This window comes from Engystomops pustulosus, chromosome 1 (genome assembly GCF_040894005.1).
Source record: "Engystomops pustulosus chromosome 1, aEngPut4.maternal, whole genome shotgun sequence".
Classification (NCBI taxonomy): Eukaryota; Metazoa; Chordata; class Amphibia; order Anura; family Leptodactylidae; genus Engystomops; species Engystomops pustulosus.
In genome coordinates this window covers 4,414,970-4,439,057 of record NC_092411.1, presented here as the reverse complement: position 1 = coordinate 4,439,057, position 24,088 = coordinate 4,414,970, and the positions used below count along the sequence as shown (strand labels likewise).

The following is a 24,088-nucleotide window of genomic DNA, read 5'->3' as shown; positions in this document are numbered from 1 at the left end:
GACAGGACAGGGACACGCTGACACTTGGGGGACAGGACAGGGACACGCTGACACTTGGGGGACAGGACAGGGACACGCTGACACTTGGAGGGACAGGACAGGGACACGCTGACACTTGGGGGGGACAGGACAGGGACACGCTGACACTTGGGGGGACAGGACAGGGACACGCTGACACTTGGGGGGACAGCATAGGGACACGCTGACACTTGGGGGGACAGGACAGGGACACGCTGACACGTGGGGGGACAGGATAGGGACACGCTGACACTTGGGGGGACAGGATAGGGACACGCTGACACTTGGGGGGACAGGACAGGGACACGCTGACACTTGGGGGGACAGGACAGGGACACGCTGACACTTGGGGAGACAGGACAGGGACCCGCTGACACTTGGGGGACAGGGCAGGGACACGCCGACACTTGGGGGACAGGACGGGGACACGCTGACACTTGGGGGGACAGGACAGGGACACGCTGACACTTGGGGGACAGGACGGGGACACGCTGACACTTGGGGGACAGGATAGGGACACGCTGACACTTGGGGGGACAGGATAGGGACACGCTGACACTTGGGGGGACAGGACAGGGACACGCTGACACTTGGGGGATAGGACAGGGACACGCTGACACTTGGGGGGACAGGTCCGGGACACGCTGACACTTGGGGGGACAGGACAGGGACACGCTGACACTTGGGGGGACAGGACAGGGACACGCTGACACTTGGGGGACAGGACAGGGACATGCTGACACGTGGGGGGACAGGATAGGGACACGCTGACACTTGGGGGGACAGGACAGGGACACGCTGACACTTGGGGGGACAGGACAGGGACACGCTGACACTTGGGGGGACAGGACAGGGACACGCTGACACTTGGGGGGACAGGACAGGGACATGCTGACACGTGGGGGGACAGGACAGGGACACGCTGACACTTGGGGGGACAGGACAGGGACACGCTGACACTTGGGGGACAGGACAGGGACACGCTGACACTTGGGGGGACAGGACAGGGACACGCTGACACTTGGGGGACAGGACAGGGACACGCTGACACTTGGGGGGACAGGACAGGGACACGCTGACACTTGGGGGACAGGGCAGGGACACGCTGACACGTGGGGGGACAGGATAGGGACACGCTGACACTTGGGGGGACAGGACAGGGACACGCTGACACATGGGGACAGGACAGGGACACGCTGACACATGGGGACAGGACAGGGACACACTGACACTTGGGGGGGACAGGACAGGGACATGCTGACACTTGGAGGGACAGGACAGGCACACGCTGACACTTGGGGGACAGGACAGGGACACGCTGACACTTGGGGGACAGGACAGGGACATGCTGACACTTGGGGGGACAGGACAGGGACACGCTGACACTTGGGGGACAGGACAGGGACACGCTGACACGTGGGGGACAGGACAGGGACACGCTGACACTTGGGGGGACAGGACAGGGACACGCTGACACTTGGGGGGACAGGACAGGGACACGCTGACACTTATGGGACAGGATACATGGACCCTTACACATTTGGCTGGGGACTTACCTGTACTGACACCACCAGCAGGAGGCAGGTCTGAGCCATCAAGGCAAAGGACTGGTAGTCGGATACGGCTTTGCCGTCGTCTCTCACGGTGTCGTACAGGGCTCCATAAGGCACAAAGAACAGAACGAGGGAGCTGTAGATGCCATGGATCACACACTTCACAAACTCTTTCTTGTTGAAGTATCGATTCTTCTGGCCGGGCTCATACAGCTGCGGATACTCCATGCTCCAGCGGTCATCCACGTCCTGGAAAGAGGAGGATTAGTCTAGTTCTGCTATCACACCTATACTCTTACTATTATATTCAGCTGTGTAGGAGATTGAGTCATTATCGGTAAGGATATCACCCAGCGTTCACAGATAAATACAACAGTTATCCCTTAGATAGATGAGGGCTGACGTGACACTGATGTACCTACCTGATCAAACAGACTCATCCCCAGCACCGGCAGTGAGGTATAGACCAGATTGTACATGGTGATGAACCATTCATCGTACACAGTCTGTGAATAAAGATCAAAAGACTGAGCTGCAGTACAGTGTGATGGACACAAGATGGCAGCAAAGCCTCGGTTAAGGCTTAGATTGTAAGCTCCTTGGGACAGAATACAGTTGTGTTTTCCTATTCCCTGCAGGTTTTTGTTGTCTCACCTGAGCAGAGAAGCCACAGAAGAATCCATACCAGAAATGGACCAGTGTGAAGGTGAAATTCTTGTAGAAAAAGTATCTCAGGAACTGGCACATGCGATTATAGGACCAGCGGCCGTGCACCAGGAGGAGGCGCTGCAGATACCGAAACTGGGCGAACGAAAAGTCACTGGACAGCACGGCCTGCATTCCCTCCTGCCCACTGATCCCTACTCCGATGTGTGCCGCTGCGAAAGGAGGGAACATGTTAGTAAAAGATGTTTTAAAACCGTTATATTAGGTTGCAGTCACACGTGGCATTTACATGGAATTTTGAAACAAAATACAACAGCAGAGGAGAGATTTGCCTAATGCTGTTAACATTGTGTTAATGGTTGCATTTTGCAAACACAAATGTTAACACATTTGTTTGCATTACATTAACAAAACGCATGCATTATCACAATGTTAGTTTCATTTAGCATCTGGTCTGTAATGACTCCTCACTCACTCCTATTGTTCAGTGTGATTGTTTGTACTCTGTAATGTAATATTATATTTATATATGTCCCCTATGATGTGTAAAGCTACGGAATATGATGGTGATATAGAAATAAAGATCATTATTATAATCACCTGATCATGGAGTCAGGGAGTGGGGCACAAACCAAAAGAACCTCTTTGTGTAATGCTTCAAATCCTGAACAACGCACAAAGGACTGAGAAACCAAAACTCTGAACATGTTCAATAGGACAAAAGGACATGAACACAAAAATACTCAATATCAGGAAGGAGACCATTGGAAACCATTGGATATCCTGAGCTGAAGTGAGGGACTCTTGGAATGACCTTAGAACACACAAAGTAATGGGCAAGATACCACCGGACCTACTAAACTGGAGAACTAATCCACTGGACATCCTGACCTAGAGAACCGAGCTAATGGTGATCCTGACCTGGAGATCCAGATAACTAACACAGTGAAGTGTAAAACAACTTACCAACTTGAAGAACCAAACTACTTGACATCTTGAACAGGAGAACCAAAGCAATAGATATCCTGACCCTGATAACTGAGCCACTGGACATCCTGTACTGGAGAACCAAATCACTGGACATCCTGTACTGGAGAACCAAATCACTGGACATCCTGTACTGAAGAACCAAACCACTGGACATCCTGTACTGGAGAACCAAACCACTGGACATCCTGTACTGGAGAACCAATCCACTGGACATCCTGTACTGGAGAACCAATCCACTGGACATCCTGTACTGGAGAACCAAACCACTGGACATCCTGTACTGGAGAACCAATCCACTGGACATCCTGTACTGGAGAACCAATCCACTGGACATCCTGTACTGGAGAACCAAATCACTGGACATCCTGTACTGGAGAACCAAACCACTGGACATCCTGTACTGGAGAACCAATCCACTGGACATCCTGTACTGGAGAACCAAACCACTGGACATCCTGTACTGGAGAACCAAACCACTGGACATCCTGTACTGGAGAACCAAACCACTGGACATCCTGTACTGGAGAACCAAACCACTGGACATCCTGTACTGGAGAACCAAACCACTGGACATCCTGTACTGGAGAACCAATCCACTGGACATCCTGTACTGGAGAACCAAACCACTGGACATCCTGTACTGGAGAACCAAACCACTGGACATCCTGTACTGGAGAACCAAACCACTGGACATGCTGACGTGGAGAACTAAACTACTGAACATTATGACCCGGAGAACCAAACCTCTTGGATATTCTGGCCTGGAGAACCAAACCACTGGACCTCCTGACCTGGGAACCCAAACTAGACATCCTGGACTGGGGTTCTAATAAGCCATAAGGCTTCAAGGAATGGTGCAACATACAACTGAACATCCTGAACAAGTAAATGGAACCACAGAACATCCTGAAGTGGTTTAACAAGGCAGAATACAAAGAGTGGAGCGACATCATTACTGCAGTCGTGGGCGTGAAGCAACGGACCACTAGAGGACAGAGAATGGAGCTTAGAAACAGCGGACGCCAGTGATTGGGGCACAGAAGAAGGAATATCAGGGATTGAGCCAGAACCAAGGAGTTAAGTGGAGGCAACAATGTTGCAGTCCATCACCTCCAATGACACAAAGTCTCTTCTCCCACAGATGATTCATTGCCTATTTTCTGCCTCTGGTGGAAACATTTATGTCGGTGAGAAAAGAATATTTTTCTGTTTTATTTTATAACTTTTTTTTTCCATTAGGATCTGAGCATGTGATTACATATCCAGCTGCCTATCGCTCCCTACCACCGCCCCTCCCGTCATACAAGACGGAGAATACTCGGATAATCTCCTCCAGATGTATCTTTCTCATTAGCGAAGCAGGAAATAATTACAGCAGAAATAACTCCATAACTGATTCCACAGGTCCAGGGGCGGTGGATGGGTCATTACACTTATATAACGGCTCCCAGAATCCTCCAGGACTCACTCTTGATCATGCTGACATCATTGGCTCCGTCTCCTATGGCCAGGGTCACCGCTTTTTTGTACTTCTTCACCAGCTGCACCACCTGCGCCTTCTGCAGAGGAGTCACCCGACAGCATATGACGGCCTGGCACATGCACGCCGTCCGCAGGAGCTCCACCTCCATGCTCTCCTCTAGAGCGTAAGCCTGTGGGACCAGCAGAAATCACTGGGGTGAAATAACACTTAGATATATCATGTGCTTTACTCTAGTCACAACCAGGGCTGTGTCCACAATTCTGCTAATACAATGCAAGTAAAGGGCATGTCGTGCTGCAGAGCATTGTGGGAGATGTCACCAGGTTTTACCCCACTAAACTACTACCCCTCTCAGTTGAGTGATGAAATATTCTTTCTAGAATTTCCTCTTTTGTGTGAAATCTCACACATTTACCAATAAAAATCTCTCCTGAAGATGGGTAAATATGACTCTTCTCATCTAATTTTTACATAAGATTAGTCAAGTGGTTGCAGCCTTTGGATCTATAGTCCCTAAAAACATGCTACTGGTGTCATATTAAAAGATAAGAATCTCTCATCAGGCCTATGGTTCTGTGAGCTACAGAACTGGACATATACAAAATTTAAAAAATAGATGGGAACTGAATCTGCAGCTCACATTTACAACAATGGGGCACATTTACTTACCCGGTCCTGTCGCGATCCCGTAGTGCGTTGTCCGACGAGGATCCGGGTGTGCCGTGATTCACTAACCTAATACGCCCGAGTTCCTGCATCCGTCGCTTCTGCCCTGAGGTCCACCGGAGTTCACCTGCTTCTTCCTGGTGCATGTGAGTGCTTGATCTTGCGAAACAAATCCTTTTTTAAATTCTGCGGTTTGTCCAAATCCGGCGGGTTGTCGGACGGCCCACAGCCCCCCCCCCCATTTCTGTCGCATGCAAGCTGGCACCCATGCACCAAAATCCATTCGCGTGCGCCAACAATTCGGCGCAAAATGGGGCAATTCGGCGCAAAACGGAAATGGTCGGGAAACCTGACGAAAATGCGTCCGACCAACTCTTAGTAAATGTGCCCCAATGTATTTAGCTGGCTGTATCTCTCATTTTTTAAAGTTGAGATTCTTATCTTTAATATGACACAAGCAGCATGTGTCTAGGTGCTATAGAACAGAAGATAGAGGCTTCTAAAGTTACACTCCCTCCGCAACTACTAAACTTGACTCATCTTATGTGAAATTGTAATGAGAAGAGTCATATTTGCCCGACTTTGGAGGAGAATTTATTTTATAGGTGAATGGGTGAGATTACACATAAAACAGGAAATTTGAGAAAGGACATTTCATACCCGACCTGAAGCGGCTGGTAATTTACTGACAGGTTCTCTTTAAGATCTACATTTCTAGCTGCCGCCTGAAATCCAGCCTGAGATCCAATGATGCTTTGTCCACTACTGAAATACATTGTGGGGCAGATTTACTTACCCGGTCCGTTCGCGATCCAGCGGCGCGTTCTCTGCTGTGGATTCGGGTCCGGCCGGGATTCACTAAGGCAGTTCCTCCGCCGTCCACCAGATGTTGCTGCTGCGCTGAAGAGTATCGGAACGCACTGGAGTACACCGAGCCGGGCTGAGTGAAGGTAAGTGCGTGCCGAGCGACAATTTTTTTTTTTTAATGCGCGGTTTTTCCGAATCTGTCGGTTTTTCGTTCGGCCACACCCCCACAATTTCCGTCGCGTGCATGCCAGCGCCGATGTGCCACAATCCGATCGTGTGTGCCAAAACCGCGGGGCAATACAGGGAAAATCGGCGCAAATCGGAAATATTCGGGTAACACGTCGGGAAAACGCGAATCGGGCCCTTAGTAAATGACCCCCTGTATCTCTGAGTCTCTCACTTCTTAATCACTAGCGGGTCCCTCGTGATGCACCACAGCAGAGAATGTTCTGTACAGACACTGAACCCAAAGAAAACTAGTAGCGAGTAGGGAAATACTACAATATGAGAGTTTACAAAAGCTGTAAATGCAGCTTTGGAGGTGACCGGAGTAAAAGGTTTGATTTGACTCAAGATCAGCTCAAGATAAGGGAAGCAAAGTATTTACAAATGTTACTCAACTTTCTATCTAAAAGTAAACGCTGAAATAATTTTGCAACGTAAAGTTATGGCTTAAAGTAAATATTTTTCTGGCCCTAAAATAAACAAAGCTCCATTTCCTCCGTCTTCTATGTACAATTCTGATATCACGTAAAGATAATAAAAAGTTTTCCCTTTTAGATACAATTTTGTTAATGTTTGTTATATAATAGAATTTGGAAAGGGCATCAACCAAGGTCAGGAAGTGGATAAGAAGGGATGGGCCGGGTGCTCTACAATAATAGTCCGGGTGCTGGAGGCCAAGATAGGGGCGTGACAATAAAGGACAGATGTATTTTGGCCCCAGCTACTCCGAACCTCTAGAACTCATTACCACTAGCAGACGTTTACTGTATATCAGCACCGCCATCTAGTGGGCTGTATATCAGCACCGCCATCTAGTGGACTGTATATCAGCACCGCCATCTAGTGGGCTGTATACCAGCACCGGCATCTAGTGGGCTGTTTATCAGCACCGCCATCTAGTAGACTGTATACCAGCACCGCCATCTAGTGGACTGTATATCAGCACCGCCATCTAGTGGACTGTATATCAGCACCGGCATCTAGTGGGCTGTATATCAGCACCGCCATCTAGTGGACTGTATACCAGCACCACCATCTAGTAGACTGTATATCAGCACCGCCATCTAGTGGGCTGTATATCAGCACCGCCATCTAGTGGGCTGTATATCAGCACCGCCATCTAGTGGGCTGTTTATCAGCACCGCCATCTAGTGGGCTGTTTATCAGCACCGCCATCTAGTGGGCTGTTTATCAGCACCGCCATCTAGTGGGCTGTTTATCAGCACTGCCATCTAGTGGACTGTATACCAGCACCGCCATCTAGTGGGCTGTTTATCAGCACCGCCATCTAGTGGGCTGTTTATCAGCACCGCCATCTAGTGGGCTGTATACCAGCACCGCCATCTAGTGGGCTGTATACCAGCACTGCCATCTAGTGGGCTGTATACCCGCACTGCCATCTAGTGGGCTGTATATCAGCACCGCCATCTAGTGGGCGGTATATCAGCACCGCCATCTAGTGGGCTGTTTATCAGCACCGCCATCTAGTGGGCTGTATACCAGCACCGCCATCTAGTGGGCTGTATACCAGCACTGCCATCTAGTGGGCTGTATATCAGCACCGCCATCTAGTGGACTGTATACCAGCACCGCCATCTAGTGGACTGTATACCAGCACCGCCATCTAGTGGGCTGTATACCAGCACCGCCATCTAGTGGGCTGTATATCAGCACCGCCATCTAGTGGGCTGTTTATCAGCACCGCCATCTAGTGGGCTGTTTATCAGCACCGCCATCTAGTGGGCTGTTTATCAGCACCGCCATCTAGTGGACTGTATACCAGCACCGCCATCTAGTGGGCTGTTTATCAGCACTGCCATCTAGTGGGCTGTATATCAGCACCGCCATCTAGTGGACTGTATACCAGCACCGCCATCTAGTAGACTGTATATCAGCACCGCCATCTAGTGGGCTGTATATCAGCACCGCCATCTAGTGGGCTGTATATCAGCACCGCCATCTAGTGGGCTGTTTATCAGCACCGCCATCTAGTGGGCTGTTTATCAGCACCGCCATCTAGTGGGCTGTTTATCAGCACTGCCATCTAGTGGACTGTATACCAGCACCGCCATCTAGTGGGCTGTTTATCAGCACCGCCATCTAGTGGGCTGTTTATCAGCACCGCCATCTAGTGGGCTGTATACCAGCACCGCCATCTAGTGGGCTGTATACCAGCACTGCCATCTAGTGGGCTGTATACCAGCACTGCCATCTAGTGGGCTGTATATCAGCACCGCCATCTAGTGGGCTGTTTATCAGCACCGCCATCTAGTGGGCTGTATACCAGCACCGCCATCTAGTGGGCTGTATACCAGCACCGCCATCTAGTGGGCTGTATATCAGCACCGCCATCTAGTGGACTGTATACCAGCACCGCCATCTAGTGGACTGTATACCAGCACCGCCAACTAGTGGGCTGTATACCAGCACCGCCATCTAGTGGGCTGTATATCAGCACCGCCATCTAGTGGGCTGTATATCAGCACCGCCTTCTAGTGGGCTGTATACCAGCACTGCCATCTAGTGGGCTGTATACCAGCACTGCCATCTAGTGGGCTGTATACCAGCACCGCCATCTAGTAGACTGTATATCAGCACCGCCAACTAGTGGGCTGTATACCAGCACCGCCATCTAGTGGGCTGTATATCAGCACCGCCATCTAGTGGGCTGTTTATCAGCACCGCCATCTAGTGGGCTGTTTATCAGCACCGCCATCTAGTGGGCTGTTTATCAGCACCGCCATCTAGTGGACTGTATACCAGCACCGCCATCTAGTGGGCTGTTTATCAGCACCGCCATCTAGTGGGCTGTTTATCAGCACCGCCATCTAGTGGGCTGTATACCAGCACCGCCATCTAGTGGGCTGTATACCAGCACTGCCATCTAGTGGGCTGTATACCAGCACTGCCATCTAGTGGGCTGTATATCAGCACCGCCATCTAGTGGGCGGTATATCAGCACCGCCATCTAGTGGGCTGTTTATCAGCACCACCATCTAGTGGGCTGTATACCAGCACCGCCATCTAGTGGGCTGTATACCAGCACCGCCATCTAGTGGGCTGTATATCAGCACCGCCATCTAGTGGACTGTATACCAGCACCGCCATCTAGTGGGCTGTATACCAGCACCGCCATCTAGTGGGCTGTTTATCAGCACCGCCATCTAGTGGGCTGTTTATCAGCACCGCCATCTAGTGGGCTGTATACCAGCACCGCCATCTAGTGGGCTGCATATCAGCACCGCCATCTAGTGGGCTGTATATCAGCACTGCCATCTAGTGGGCTGTATATCAGCACCGCCATCTAGTGGGCTGCATATCAGCACCGCCATCTAGTGGGCTGTATATCAGCACTGCCATCTAGTGGGCTGTTTATCAGCACCGCCATCTAGTGGGCTGTTTATCAGCACCGCCATCTAGTGGGCTGTATACCAGCACCGCCATCTAGTGGGCTGCATATCAGCACCGCCATCTAGTGGGCTGTATATCAGCACTGCCATGTAGTGGGCTGTATATCAGCACCACCATCTAGTGGGCTGTATATCAGCACCGCCATCTAGTGGGCTGTATATCAGCACCGCCATCTAGTGGGCTGTATTTCTGCACCGCCATCTAGCAGGCTGTATACCAGCACCGCCATCTAGTGGGCTGTATACCAGCACTGCCATCTAGTGGGCTGTATACCAGCACTGCCATCTAGTGGGCTGTATATCAGCACCGCCATCTAGTGGGCGGTATATCAGCACCGCCATCTAGTGGGCTGTATACCAGCACCGCCATCTAGTGGGCTGTATACCAGCACCGCCATCTAGTGGGCTGTATACCAGCACCGCCATCTAGTGGGCTGTATATCAGCACCGCCATCTAGTGGACTGTATACCAGCACCGCCATCTAGTGGGCTGTATACCAGCACCGCCATCTAGTGGGCTGTTTATCAGCACCGCCATCTAGTGGGCTGTTTATCAGCACCGCCATCTAGTGGGCTGTATACCAGCACCGCCATCTAGTGGGCTGCATATCAGCACCGCCATCTAGTGGGCTGTATATCAGCACTGCCATCTAGTGGGCTGTATATCAGCACCGCCATCTAGTGGGCTGCATATCAGCACCGCCATCTAGTGGGCTGTATATCAGCACTGCCATCTAGTGGGCTGTTTATCAGCACCGCCATCTAGTGGGCTGTTTATCAGCACCGCCATCTAGTGGGCTGTATACCAGCACCGCCATCTAGTGGGCTGCATATCAGCACCGCCATCTAGTGGGCTGTATATCAGCACTGCCATGTAGTGGGCTGTATATCAGCACCGCCATCTAGTGGGCTGTATATCAGCACCGCCATCTAGTGGGCTGTATTTCTGCACCGCCATCTAGCAGGCTGTATACCAGCACCGCCATCTAGTGGGCTGTATACCAGCACCGCCATCTATTGGGCTGTATACCAGCACCGCCATCTAGTGGGCTGTATACCAGCACCGCCATCTATTGGGCTGTATACCAGCACTGCCATCTAGTGGGCTGTATACCAGCACCGCCATCTATTGGGCTGTATACCAGCACTGCCATCTAGTGGGCTGTATATCAGCACCGCCATCTAGTGGGCTGTATATCAGCACCGCCATCTAGTGGGCTGTATATCAGCACCGCCATCTAGTGGGCTGTTTATCAGCACCGCCATCTAGTGGGCTGTATATCAGCACCGCCTTCTAGTGGGCTGTATACCAGCACTGCCATGTAGTGGGCTGTATACCAGCACTGCCATCTAGTGGGCTGTATACCAGCACTGCCATCTAGTGGGCTGTATACCAGCACCGCCATCTAGTGGGCTGTATACAAAGCACCGCCATCTAGTGGACTGTATATCAGCACCGCCATCTAGTGGACTGTATATCAGCCCTTACTATCTGCCCCCACGTCACGCACCAGACTGTGGCCGTTGATGATGATCCCGTACGTCTCTTCTCCCTTCAGCTCATCGTCTGGAATCACTTGTGACTGCTTTGAGCATTTCTTTATGTGAACCTTCATATCATAATTGTCCATAAATGAATCCGGATTCATCCTCCTCCGCGCCGTCCTGCGCACAAAAACATCTTTGTTAGGATGAAATCCGTCTAATGGCCCCTTGTACTGGTGATGAGATGTCGGGAGCCTTTACCTGAGCTCCTCCTCCACCTCCTCGGGGCTGCTGCCCTTTATGATGAAGATCTCCTTCATCTCGTCTTGCAGCATGTTACACGAGTACCCGATGTTCTCCGCCGTTTCTGTGGAATCAGAGGAGATAAGATCAACCTCCGGGGTCTCAGAGGTCAAGTTTATTCTAAGGTCCCGCAACACATTCCAATACGGAACAACGCGTTTCGCCCATTCATTGCCCAGAGGTAGAGATTATACAATGTAGCAAAGATGAAAATGTTTCTCTGTGTACAAGGGAGTGATGGCCGTGGGGATACAGCGGGGATTCCACATCCTAAATCTTATTTCTCATTATTCTATAGAATATTCTATACATTTACGTTTTTTTACCTTGCTTGTCTCCGGTGAGCACCCATATTTTAATGTCAGCCCTGGTGAGGGTCTCGATAGTCTGGGGGACGCCATCTTGAAGTTTATCTTCTATAGCCGACGCTCCGATTAGCTACAATGTAATGAAAGTGCCAGAATATCTCAGTACAGAGCGTTTCTCCCACCATAGATCTCATTATCTATAGGATCTGCGGCGTCCGTCATCCCCCATAGCAGAACAAGTCATCATCCCAAGACTAACCTTCAGCTCTTTCTCAATCTCCTCGTAGAGCACGGCCAGCTTCTCCTCGCGATTGTCCAGGGATGTACTCGCTTCATGGTGCCGGCTCTTCCAGTCGGCAAAGTAGACCTTGTCCAAGTCCTTGTAAGCGAGAACCAAAGTGCGTAAACCTTCCCCGGCAAACTCCTAGGACATAGAGGGAGACCATGAGAGAGGTCATGTAGGGTCACAGGGTCTTCTACATGACAGGGGATTTATGAACGCCCGTTCCCGATGACTGCCCGATCTGATAGTACTAGATGCCCGACTAATGGTCGACTTGGTTTTGCATCAAAAAATATAAAATATTCCAGGTAATTCGCTGTTCTGTACGTCTCATGGCTCGTCCCGATCCCCAGACATTCCCAGATCAATGATCAATGACTGAAGCTATAAATTCTCTGCCTTTGTGTAATTGTATTGGCAGCCTCGAGGCACTGATACAATAGAAAGTGGTGGCAGAGCTGTTACCCCTTAACCACTTAATGACTTTTGTGTTTCAATTTTTTATGGAGTTTTATGAACTTTTTATTTTTCCCGTGCATGGAGCTGCGCGAGGGCTTGTTTTCTGTGTAACAAATCGCATTTCATAGTGACAGTATATGATTTCATGTCGTGTACTGGGAAGTGGGTAAAAAATTCCAAATGTGGTGAAATTGGTGAAATTGCTTGTGGTCCGTGTGGTTATCACTGTGTGCCCCAAATGACAGGTCTACTTCATTCTTTGGGTCGGTATGATGATGGGGAATCCAAATTTACACAGGTTTTATTGTGTTTTAAGGCATAGACCTCATGTACAAAAAAATGTCTTTGTTCTGCTAATAACTTTTGCATGTAAGGTGTCATTTTTTGTGGTATGAGATATCATTTCCATTTTGAGGGCTGTACAATCTTTTGATCACTTTTTAGGTGTTGGAAAATGGCAAAAAAGTGGCATTTCAGACATTTGGGCGCTATTTTCCATTACAGGGTTCACCACTGGGAATACGCATTTTTACACATTCAAAGATAAGGACTTATGGGATGCGGTGATACCAAACCCAATATGATTTTATTTGTTTATTTTGCTATTGTTTATTATAAGTTCTGAGGAAAAGGGAGTGATTCATTTATATTTTTTTAATTCTACTATTTTAACCCTAGGGAGTCTGATTGCTCGTACCATATACTGCAATACTACTGTATTACAGTACATGGAGAATTTTATAGAGCTCTGTAGCAGTGTGCCACTGGCACACTAATACAGCTCTTCAGTAATGACAGATCGTGGAACCTTATAAAGACTTCAGGCTGTCATGAAAACTGATCAACGCTCCCCGTGCCACATGATGTCAACTTTTGACTTTGCCGGGGGCAGTCAAAGGGTTGAAACCTGCAACTGGAGCCAGTACTGAACACAGATGTTAACGGTGGAATATGCAGCAAATACCCGGCTTGTATGGAGTGGGCTCAGCCGACTCCATACTCCCTTTATGGAATTGTGACTACTGATACGCTATATGTCTGTAATATATGACTAGCTCTAAGAAAATTGTAAATTTGGGGCTTGTTGCTCCATAAAATCTATAGATCACCCCATATAAACTTAAAAAATCCTCTCTTGCGATAGTTCGTAGATTTTGGCTGCAGTTTGGGCACTTGGTCTCTAAAAATTTCCCCATCACTGCTGTAGGGCATGGATATAAAATACAGCAAGTAGTAACAGAAATGCACAGGTCACTGAGTAGTAATAGTAGTAGTAATAGTGGTAGTAATAGTAGTAGTAATAGTGGTAGTAATAGTAGTAGTAGTAATAGTTGTAGTAATAGTAGTAGTAATAGTGGTAGTAATAGTGGTAGTAATAGTGGTAGTAATAGTGGTAGTAATAGTAGTAGTAATAGTGGTAGTAATAGTGGTAGTAATAGTGGTAGTAATAGTAGTAGTTATAGTGGTAGTAATAGTAGTAGTAATAGTGGTAGTAATAGTGGTAGTAATAGTAGTAGTAATAGTGGTAGTAATAGTGGTAGTAATAGTAGTAGTAATACTGGTAGTAATAGTGGTAGTAATAGTAGTAGTAATAGTGGTAGTAATAGTGGTAGTAATAGTAGTAGTAATACTGGTAGTAATAGTGGTAGTAATAGTGGTAGTAATAGTAGTAGTAATAGTGGTAGTAATAGTAGTAGTAATAGTGGTAGTAATAGTGGTAGTAATAGTAGTAGTAATAGTGGTAGTAATAGTAGTAGTAATAGTGGTAGTAATAGTAGTAGTAATAGTGGTAGTAATAGTTGTAGTAATAGTGGTAGTAATAGTAGTAGTAATAGTGGTAGTAGTAATAGTAGTAGTAATAGTGGTAGTAATAGTGGTAGTAATAGTAGTAATAGTGGTAGTAATAGTGGTAGTAATAGTGGTAGTAATAGTGGTAGTAGTAGTGGTAGTAATAGTGGTAGTAATAGTGGTAGTAATAGTGGTAGTAGTAGTGGTAGTAATAGTGGTAGTAATAGTGGTAGTAATAGTGGTAGTAATAGTGGTAGTAGTAGTGGTAGTAGTAGTGGTAGTAATAGTGGTAGTAATAGTGGTAGTAATAGTGGTAGTAATAGTGGTAGTAATAGTGGTAGTAGTAGTGGTAGTAATAGTAGTGGTAGTAATAGTGGTAGTAGTAGTGGTAGTAATAGTGGTAGTAATAGTGGTAGTAATAGTAGTAGTAATACTGGTAGTAATAGTGGTAGTAATAGTGGTAGTAATAGTAGTAGTAATAGTGGTAGTAATAGTGGTAGTAATAGTGGTAGTAATAGTGGTAGTAATAGTGGTAGTAATAGTAGTAGTAATAGTGGTAGTAATAGTAGTAGTAATAGTGGTAGTAGTAGTGGTAGTAATAGTGGTAGTAATAGTGGTAGTAATAGTGGTAGTAATAGTGGTAGTAATAGTAGTAGTAATAGTGGTAGTAATAGTGGTAGTAATAGTGGTAGTAATAGTGGTAGTAATAGTAGTAGTAATACTGGTAGTAATAGTGGTAGTAATAGTGGTAGTAATAGTAGTAGTAATAGTGGTAGTAATAGTGGTAGTAATAGTAGTAGTAATAGTAGTAGTAATAGTGGTGGTAATAGTAGTAGTAATAGTGGTAGTAATAGTAGTAGTAATAGTGGTAGTAATAGTGGTAGTAATAGTGGTAGTAATAGTGGTAGTAATAGTGGTAGTAATAGTGGTAGTAATAGTGGTAGTAATAGTGGTAGTAATAGTGGTAGTAATAGTGGTAGTAGTAGTGGTAGTAATAGTGGTAGTAATAGTAGTAGTAATAGTGGTAGTAGTAGTGGTAGTAATAGTGGTAGTAATAGTAGTAGTAATAGTGGTAGTAATAGTGGTAGTAATAGTGGTAGTAATAGTGGTAGTAATAGTGGTAGTAATAGTGGTAGTAGTAGTGGTAGTAATAGTGGTAGTAATAGTAGTAGTAATAGTAGTAGTAATAGTGGTAGTAATAGTGGTAGTAGTAGTGGTAGTAATAGTGGTAGTAATAGTGGTAGTAATAGTAGTAGTAATAGTGGTAGTAGTAGTGGTAGTAATAGTGGTAGTAGTGTCTTATCTAGTTTGAGGGGAAAACATAATGAAGGAAATGGAGTATGACATATCCCGTCTATAGATACAACTCACATTCAGATGGTCAGTGGTCACTTCCTTCAAGCCTTCGCTGGAATGGTCAAGGAGCTCGTACACAATGGTGTCCGCTCCCTTACAGTACAAGGTGAGGCGGCCCTCCGGGCTCTGCACTGTGGGGACAGGCGTCAATGAATATCATGTCACACATAACACATATACATAGTGTTACAATATATAAAAGTGTAACCACCTGTCACTCACATCACACATAAAACACATATAATAACATAAGAGATGTTACATAGACACATATAACAAAACTACACAATATATCTTCCCCATATTATGAGCAGCACTATACCCATCATATTGTAATAATAGACAACTAGTAGATTGTAAGAATACCGCTCAGGATGTCATACTGATGGGCGCCCTCATGCAATCTTACATCAAAGTGTCACAATTTTGTAGAACTCACCAATCACCGACATCCTTTTCCGTTCATTGTTGAAGTCCAATATGGCCAATAAATTGTACACTTTGGTCACCCCCATCTCCACCACAGTGATGGTTTCTGGTGTACGGGAACGGAACACAAATCCAAAGTTTCTGGCGGCGGTGACCAGCGCCCCCTCGTCGGGAGACTGAGCCTGATAGACTAATTCACCTGTGTTGGAAAGAGAAGACAATCAGGACAGGGATAGTCTGTGGGGTAGTAAGTGTATTTGTGAGCTCAGGTGTGTATGACCATCGTATTACGGACTGAACCCTGCAGCCTTTAGCAATAAGACCATGGATCATTTTTATGGCTGGACAGAACAGATTGCATTCACTTGGTGCTATAAGAGTCCGATAGCCAGTTGTATCAACTCCTCATGCCCTAGATTGCCCAGGAGTGAACTAAAACACTGCACATAATGTAATTGTAATGTCCTGCTGGACTGGTCATCACTAGATTGAGCTCCAGTTCCTGCAGCTCCTGGTCGGCTGGAGAGGGTTGAGCCAACCCTCCTATGCCACCCTTAAAACTTAGGCTACATTCACACTGACGTATGGGGGACGTATATACGGCCGACGTATATACGGCCGATATACGTCCCCCATAGACGCCAATGGGTGCACGGCACCCTAAGGGTGAAGACACACATGGCGTTTTTGGGCCGTTTTTACTAAGTGCATTTTCAGATCGTAAAAAACGCATGCGTTAAAAAACGCATCAATTTTTTGAAAACGCATCCGTTTTTGTCCGTTTTTAATTGCGCAAATTCGGAAAACCGGACAAAAACGCATGCGTTTTTTACGATCTGAAAACGCACTTAGTAAAAACGGCCCAAAAACGCCATGTGTGTCTTCACCCTAAGGGAGCGGTATGGTGCGGCACCGTGTAGGTACCGTACCTACATGTCCTATCTTTCTCCGTAGTATGGCGCCGTGCGCCATAACTTCCTCTGTAGATGGACGGGGGTGAGCTGCTCTCACCTCCTCCTTTCCCCGTGCACTGCCGTTGCCCGCTACGGTACGGTACGGGCGGCCAACGGTAGTGTGAATATAGCCTTACCCTTTCAAGGCAGTATTTCCCATGGAGTGATAAGTAATAGTTGCCTAAGCTCTATCCTTTGCTGCAATCTTCTGCTTCAATGTAGTGCTCCAAACACTACAAGTCCAATATGACTTTGGTCAGCCCCATCGCCACCACAGTGATGGTTTCTTGTAGACTAAGCCACCTTGGTCCACACACTGGCACTAGGCCACACTACAAGCAGCCACTGTAGACCCTGGAAATACAGCTGCCCCTGATGGGGTATTGTATAATCATGGTATCATTTATGCATGAGGTTATTATCCACAGGTGGACATCTTTTGGTTAGATTTGGTTGACTCTTCTAGTCTACATAGGATCATGGCACTATATGGTTGTAATATAAGAATGAATCTGACAAATTTGGGGTTTGTTACCTTAAAAAATCTATTGAGCACCCTCTAGAAGCTTAAAAAATCTCCTCTTACCATCCTAGGGCACTGCTCTGCTCTGAGGTCCCGGAAATCAAAAACAATCATATCTTAGGTCATCCTAAATCCTAGAGTTGTGTGATGTTGCACACCCAGCACCACTGCTGACAATGGGACAGAACAGAAGCGTAAGGTCCGATCATAGACCCGAAATGGTCATTACAGAGGATGGACTTTAGGAGAGATCTGTTAAAACATTGGAAAATCCCAACCTCCTGCATTCCATAGTGATGATATGGATTGTAAAGTCTAGGATCCTCACCTGGTTTCTTCTCCTCGGACATCGCTGTGTGACACAGGGCCAGAAGCCGGAAGAACTCATGTGTGGACGGGTCCCCCATCTTTACAGATTCAACCAATCTATGATCGTGAAAGAAGAACTTGGGATCGGCCAATGAGTTGTAGGAGAAATCCACCTTTTCTGTGTACTGAGACATAGAAGAGAAGGGTTAACTGAGGTCCAAGTCCTGACGTGTGTCTATGCATCTGCTGTGGTAAGTGAACAACCAACGTAACAGAACACAAAGTAACAGAACACAAAGTAACAGAACACAAAGTAACAGAACACAAAGTAACAGAACACAACGTAACAGAACACAAAGTAACAGAACACAACGTAACACAACACAACGTAACAGAACACAAAGTAACAGAACACAAAGTAACACAACACAAAGTAACAGAACACAAAGTAACACAACACAAAGTAACAGAACACAACGTAACAGAACACAAAGTAACAGAACACAACGTAACACAACACAACGTAACAGAACACAAAGTAACACAACACAAAGTAACAGAACACAAAGTAACACAACACAAAGTAACAGAACACAACGTAACACAACACAACGTAACAGAACACAAAGTAACACAACACAAAGTAACACAACACAAAGTAACACAACACAAAGTAACACAACACAAAGTAACAGAACACAACGTAACACAACACAAAGTAACAGAACACAACGTAACAGAACACAAAGTAACAGAACACAAAGTAACACAACACAAAGTAACAGAACACAAAGTAACACAACACAAAGTAACAGAACACAAAGTAACAGAACACAAAGTAACACAACACAAAGTAACACAACACAACGTAACACAACACAAAGTAACACAACACAAGGTAACACAACACAAAGTAACAGAACACAAAGTAACACAACACAAAGTAACAGAACACAAAGTAACAGAACACAAAGTAACAGAACACAAAGTAACACAACACAAAGTAACAGAACACAAAGTAACAGAACACAAAGTAACACAACACAAAGTAACACAACACAAAGTAACACAACACAAAGTAACAGAACACAAAGTAACAGAACACAAAGTAACACAACACAAAGTAACACAACACAAAGTAACAGAATACAAAGTAACACAACACAAAGTAACAGAACACAAAGTAACAGAACACAGAGTAACACAAAGTAACAGAACACAAAGTAACAGAACACAAAGTAACAGAACACAAAGTAACAGAACACAAAGTAACAGAATACAAAGTAACAGAACACAAAGTAACACAACACAAAGTAACAGAACACAAAGTAACAGAACACAAAGTAACACAACACAAAGTAACAGAATACAAAGTAACAGAACACAAAGTAACCGAACAGAAAGTAACAGAACAGAAAGTAACACAACACAAAGTAACAGAACACAAAGTAACAGAACACAAGGTAACACAACACAAAGTAACAGAACACAAAGTAACACAACACAAAGTAACAGAACACAAAGTAACAGAACACAAAGTAACAGAACACAAAGTAACACAACACAAAGTAACACAACACAAAGTAACACAACACAACGTAACAGAACACAACGTAACAGAACACAACGTAACAGAACACAAAGTAACAGAACACAACGTAACAGAACACAAAGTAACACAACACAAAGTAACAGAACACAAAGTAACACAACACAAAGTAACAGAACACAAAGTAACAGAACACAAAGTAACACAACACAAAGTAACACAACACAACGTAACACAACACAAAGTAACACAACACAAGGTAACACAACACAAAGTAACAGAACACAAAGTAACACAACACAAAGTAACAGAACACAAAGTAACAGAACACAAAGTAACAGAACACAAAGTAACACAACACAAAGTAACAGAACACAAAGTAACAGAACACAAAGTAACACAACACAAAGTAACACAACACAAAGTAACACAACACAAAGTAACAGAACACAAAGTAACAGAACACAAAGTAACACAACACAAAGTAACACAACACAAAGTAACAGAATACAAAGTAACACAACACAAAGTAACAGAACACAAAGTAACAGAACACAGAGTAACACAAAGTAACAGAACACAAAGTAACAGAACACAAAGTAACAGAACACAAAGTAACAGAACACAAAGTAACAGAATACAAAGTAACAGAACACAAAGTAACACAACACAAAGTAACAGAACACAAAGTAACAGAACACAAAGTAACACAACACAAAGTAACAGAATACAAAGTAACAGAACACAAAGTAACCGAACAGAAAGTAACAGAACAGAAAGTAACACAACACAAAGTAACAGAACACAAAGTAACAGAACACAAGGTAACACAACACAAAGTAACAGAACACAAAGTAACAGAACACAAAGTAACAGAACACAAAGTAACACAACACAACGTAACACAACACAAAGTAACACAACACAAGGTAACACAACACAAAGTAACAGAACACAAAGTAACAGAACACAAAGTAACAGAACACAAAGTAACACAACACAAAGTAACAGAACACAAAGTAACAGAACACAAAGTAACAGAACACAAAGTAACAGAACACAAAGTAACACAACACAAAGTAACAGAACACAAAGTAACAGAACACAAAGTAACACAACACAAAGTAACACAACACAAAGTAACACAACACAAAGTAACACAACACAAAGTAACAGAACACAAAGTAACACAACACAAAGTAACACAACACAAAGTAACAGAATACAAAGTAACACAACACAAAGTAACAGAACACAAAGTAACAGAACACAGAGTAACACAAAGTAACAGAACACAAAGTAACAGAACACAAAGTAACAGAACACAAAGTAACAGAACACAAAGTAACAGAATACAAAGTAACAGAACACAAAGTAACACAACACAAAGTAACAGAACACAAAGTAACACAACACAAAGTAACACAACACAAAGTAACAGAATACAAAGTAACAGAACACAAAGTAACCGAACAGAAAGTAACAGAACAGAAAGTAACACAACACAAAGTAACAGAACACAAAGTAACAGAACACAAGGTAACACAACACAAAGTAACAGAACACAAAGTAACACAACACAAAGTAACAGAACACAAAGTAACAGAACACAAAGTAACAGAACACAAAGTAACACAACACAACGTAACACAACACAAAGTAACACAACACAAGGTAACACAACACAAAGTAACAGAACACAAAGTAACAGAACACAAAGTAACAGAACACAAAGTAACAGAACACAAAGTAACACAACACAAAGTAACAGAACACAAAGTAACAGAACACAAAGTAACACAACACAAAGTAACACAACACAAAGTAACACAACACAAAGTAACACAAAACAAAGTAACAGAATACAAAGTAACAGAACACAAAGTAACAGAACACAAAGTAACAGAACACAAAGTAACAGAACACAAAGTAACAGAATACAAAGTAACAGAATACAAAGTAACAGAACACAAAGTAACACAACACAAAGTAACACAACACAAAGTAACACAACACAAAGTAACAGAACACAAAGTAACACAACACGAAGTAACACAACACAAAGTAACAGAATACAAAGTAACAGAACACAAAGTAACAGAACACAAAGTAACAGAACAGAAAGTAACACAACACAAAGTAACAGAACACAAAGTAACACAACACAAAGTAACACAACACAAGGTAACACAACACAAAGTAACACAACACAAAGTAACACAACACAAAGTAACAGAACAGAAAGTAACACAACACAAAGTAACAGAACACAAAGTAACAGAACACAAAGTAACACAACACAAAGTAACACAAAACAAAGTAACAGAATACAAAGTAACACAACACAAAGTAACACAACACAAAGTAACACAACACAAAGTAACACAAAGTAACAGAACACAAAGTAACAGAACACAAAGTAACAGAACACAAAGTAACACAACACAAAGTAACACAACACAAAGTAACAGAATACAAAGTAACAGAACACAAAGTAACAGAACAGAAAGTAACAGAACAGAAAGTAACACAACACAAAGTAACACAACACAAAGTAACACAAAACAAAGTAACAGAATACAAAGTAACACAACACAAAGTATCACAACACAAAGTAACACAAAGTAACAGAACACAAAGTAACAGAACACAAAGTAACACAACACAAAGTAACACAACACAAAGTAACACAACACAAAGTAACACAACAAATTGTAGCAAATACTAAACAAGCAGAAGACGCCGGAAGATTTCAGCTCTGAAGCCTGTAGAATTGTGAATACAGCTCTGTATATATAGTATAAATATCATATTATACAATATATTTTAAAATGAAAGTTATGGGGGGGTTTATTTATCTTTGTTTTTTTCTTTTTTCCTGTTATATTTGGGACTATTTTGGATGCTTTGTGAGATTTACGCAAAAAAAATTGCGAGTTTTCCGATTTAACTTTAGAATCCACAGGTTGTTTAAAATGTCTCAAAATTTTTGTGTCTGTATGTGCACAAACTGATTTAGGGGAAATTTGAGCCAGTTTTTTCTTTTTGGTTTGGAGGCTTGTTTGAGTCGCAGATTTTCAAGCAAGTTCTCTCATGTTTTTCTAGTGATAGCCGGGGGGGGGGGGTGACCTCTCTGGATGTTACTGTAGTCCCAGGCTGCAATGATCAGCTGTAAAGTGTCTGTAATGAAGTTTTATTCATAATCCTTGGTCCAATTACAGCAAAAAACTTTGAAAATCCCGTTGTCACTCGTGAAAAAAAAAATTGTCTGGATCTACAATTATAAAATATACATACAAATTCAACCTAAGTACAAAATAGCAACATCTAAATTCCAAAGATAAATCAGCCACAACAAGAACTTTTTGGGCCACTACACACTTTGGGTGGAAAAATTGCAAATATAACAGAAAAAAGAAAAAAAAACTAAGTTAAATAACTTTTATGATTTTTAAGAATTTTAGTAAGAGGTAAAATGCTAATTCTGTTCAAATAAAACCCACCTCATTTACTTCCAGCCTATTTCCTGCATAGTCAAATACATCTCCTGTAAGGAAGAAAAGTGGTGTTATTACTATCACAACCAGAAAGAGACAGGTCTAAGTGGACTACGGGGGGTGTAGGGGGGGGGGGCGTTCTATGAGACCAAAGAATAATCCTCATCGCTGTCTTTTAGATGGAAAGTCAAAAAGTGAAGGAGAGGAGAAACACTTCAGAATTGTAGATGGGATTTCACACTGAGAGAACACAAGTCTGGACCCGAAGTCAATCAGATAAAGAGCGATCATCAAGAAGAAGAGGATGGCCGCCCGGAGGACCCCACTCACCGTATGAATTGCCATTTATAGAGCACTTATTGAAGGTCATGATGTTCTGCGTCAGAGTCCCGGTCTTGTCGGAGAAGATGTATTTGATCTGTCCCAGCTCCTCGTTGAGGGTGGTGGTCCGAGCCTCTGCCGGAGTGTCCTTCTTTGGGTAATACATCTTACGGTCCCAATTGATGTAGAAACTGTTTCCAAGACGAATGATTTCCACACTGAGGACAATGGAGAGTCAAGATTGCAGCTATTAGTCTGGATGGAAAGCGACCGCAGAGATCAGCACCGGACGTCTGCGATATCAAGCATTTACTTCAGTTCCTGCAGTTTGACCGGTAGATGGAAAATTTGCAACCAGTTTAAAGAAAAGTTTAACTTTTGCAACTTTTGCCCCCAATGAAACAAAATGAAGCAACTTATCATACAGGGGGTCATTTACTAAGGGCCCGATTTGCGTTTTCCCGACGTGCTACCCGAATATTTCCGATTTGCGCCAATTTTCCCGGGAGGCGTGGCCGAACAAAAACGACGGATTCGAAAAAAACGCCGCATTTTTTTAAAAAAATGTGTCACGAAAAATACATTTACCTTCACTAGGTATAGGCCGGTGAATTTCAGGGCATTCCGGTGGGCCTCCGGGAACTTCAGCGCAGCAGCGCCACCTGGTGGACGGCGGAGGAACTACCTTAGTGAATCCCGTCCGGACC

The 24,088-nt window shown here is 44.5% G+C and overlaps 1 protein-coding gene across 4 annotated transcripts in view; it reads right to left on the bottom strand.

Annotated features, from left to right (window-relative positions):
• The window catches only part of LOC140115526 (phospholipid-transporting ATPase ID-like), a 98,753-nt gene that overhangs the window by 3,861 nt on the left and 70,804 nt on the right, over nucleotides 1-24,088 (bottom strand). For all 4 annotated transcript variants that reach the window (XM_072132800.1, XM_072132799.1, XM_072132801.1 and 1 more), the window contains 13 exons: nucleotides 23,391-23,599; nucleotides 23,067-23,110; nucleotides 18,034-18,199; nucleotides 16,240-16,428; nucleotides 15,816-15,931; nucleotides 12,174-12,338; nucleotides 11,933-12,044; nucleotides 11,565-11,670; nucleotides 11,330-11,483; nucleotides 4,696-4,879; nucleotides 2,226-2,449; nucleotides 1,994-2,077; nucleotides 1,575-1,820 (listed from right to left, as the gene is read on the bottom strand). In XM_072132800.1, coding sequence (XP_071988901.1) covers nucleotides 1,575-1,820; nucleotides 1,994-2,077; nucleotides 2,226-2,449; nucleotides 4,696-4,879; nucleotides 11,330-11,483; nucleotides 11,565-11,670; nucleotides 11,933-12,044; nucleotides 12,174-12,338; nucleotides 15,816-15,931; nucleotides 16,240-16,428; nucleotides 18,034-18,199; nucleotides 23,067-23,110; nucleotides 23,391-23,599 — 1,999 coding nt within the window. The remainder of the gene's footprint in view (nucleotides 1-1,574; nucleotides 1,821-1,993; nucleotides 2,078-2,225; nucleotides 2,450-4,695; nucleotides 4,880-11,329; nucleotides 11,484-11,564; nucleotides 11,671-11,932; nucleotides 12,045-12,173; nucleotides 12,339-15,815; nucleotides 15,932-16,239; nucleotides 16,429-18,033; nucleotides 18,200-23,066; nucleotides 23,111-23,390; nucleotides 23,600-24,088) is intronic.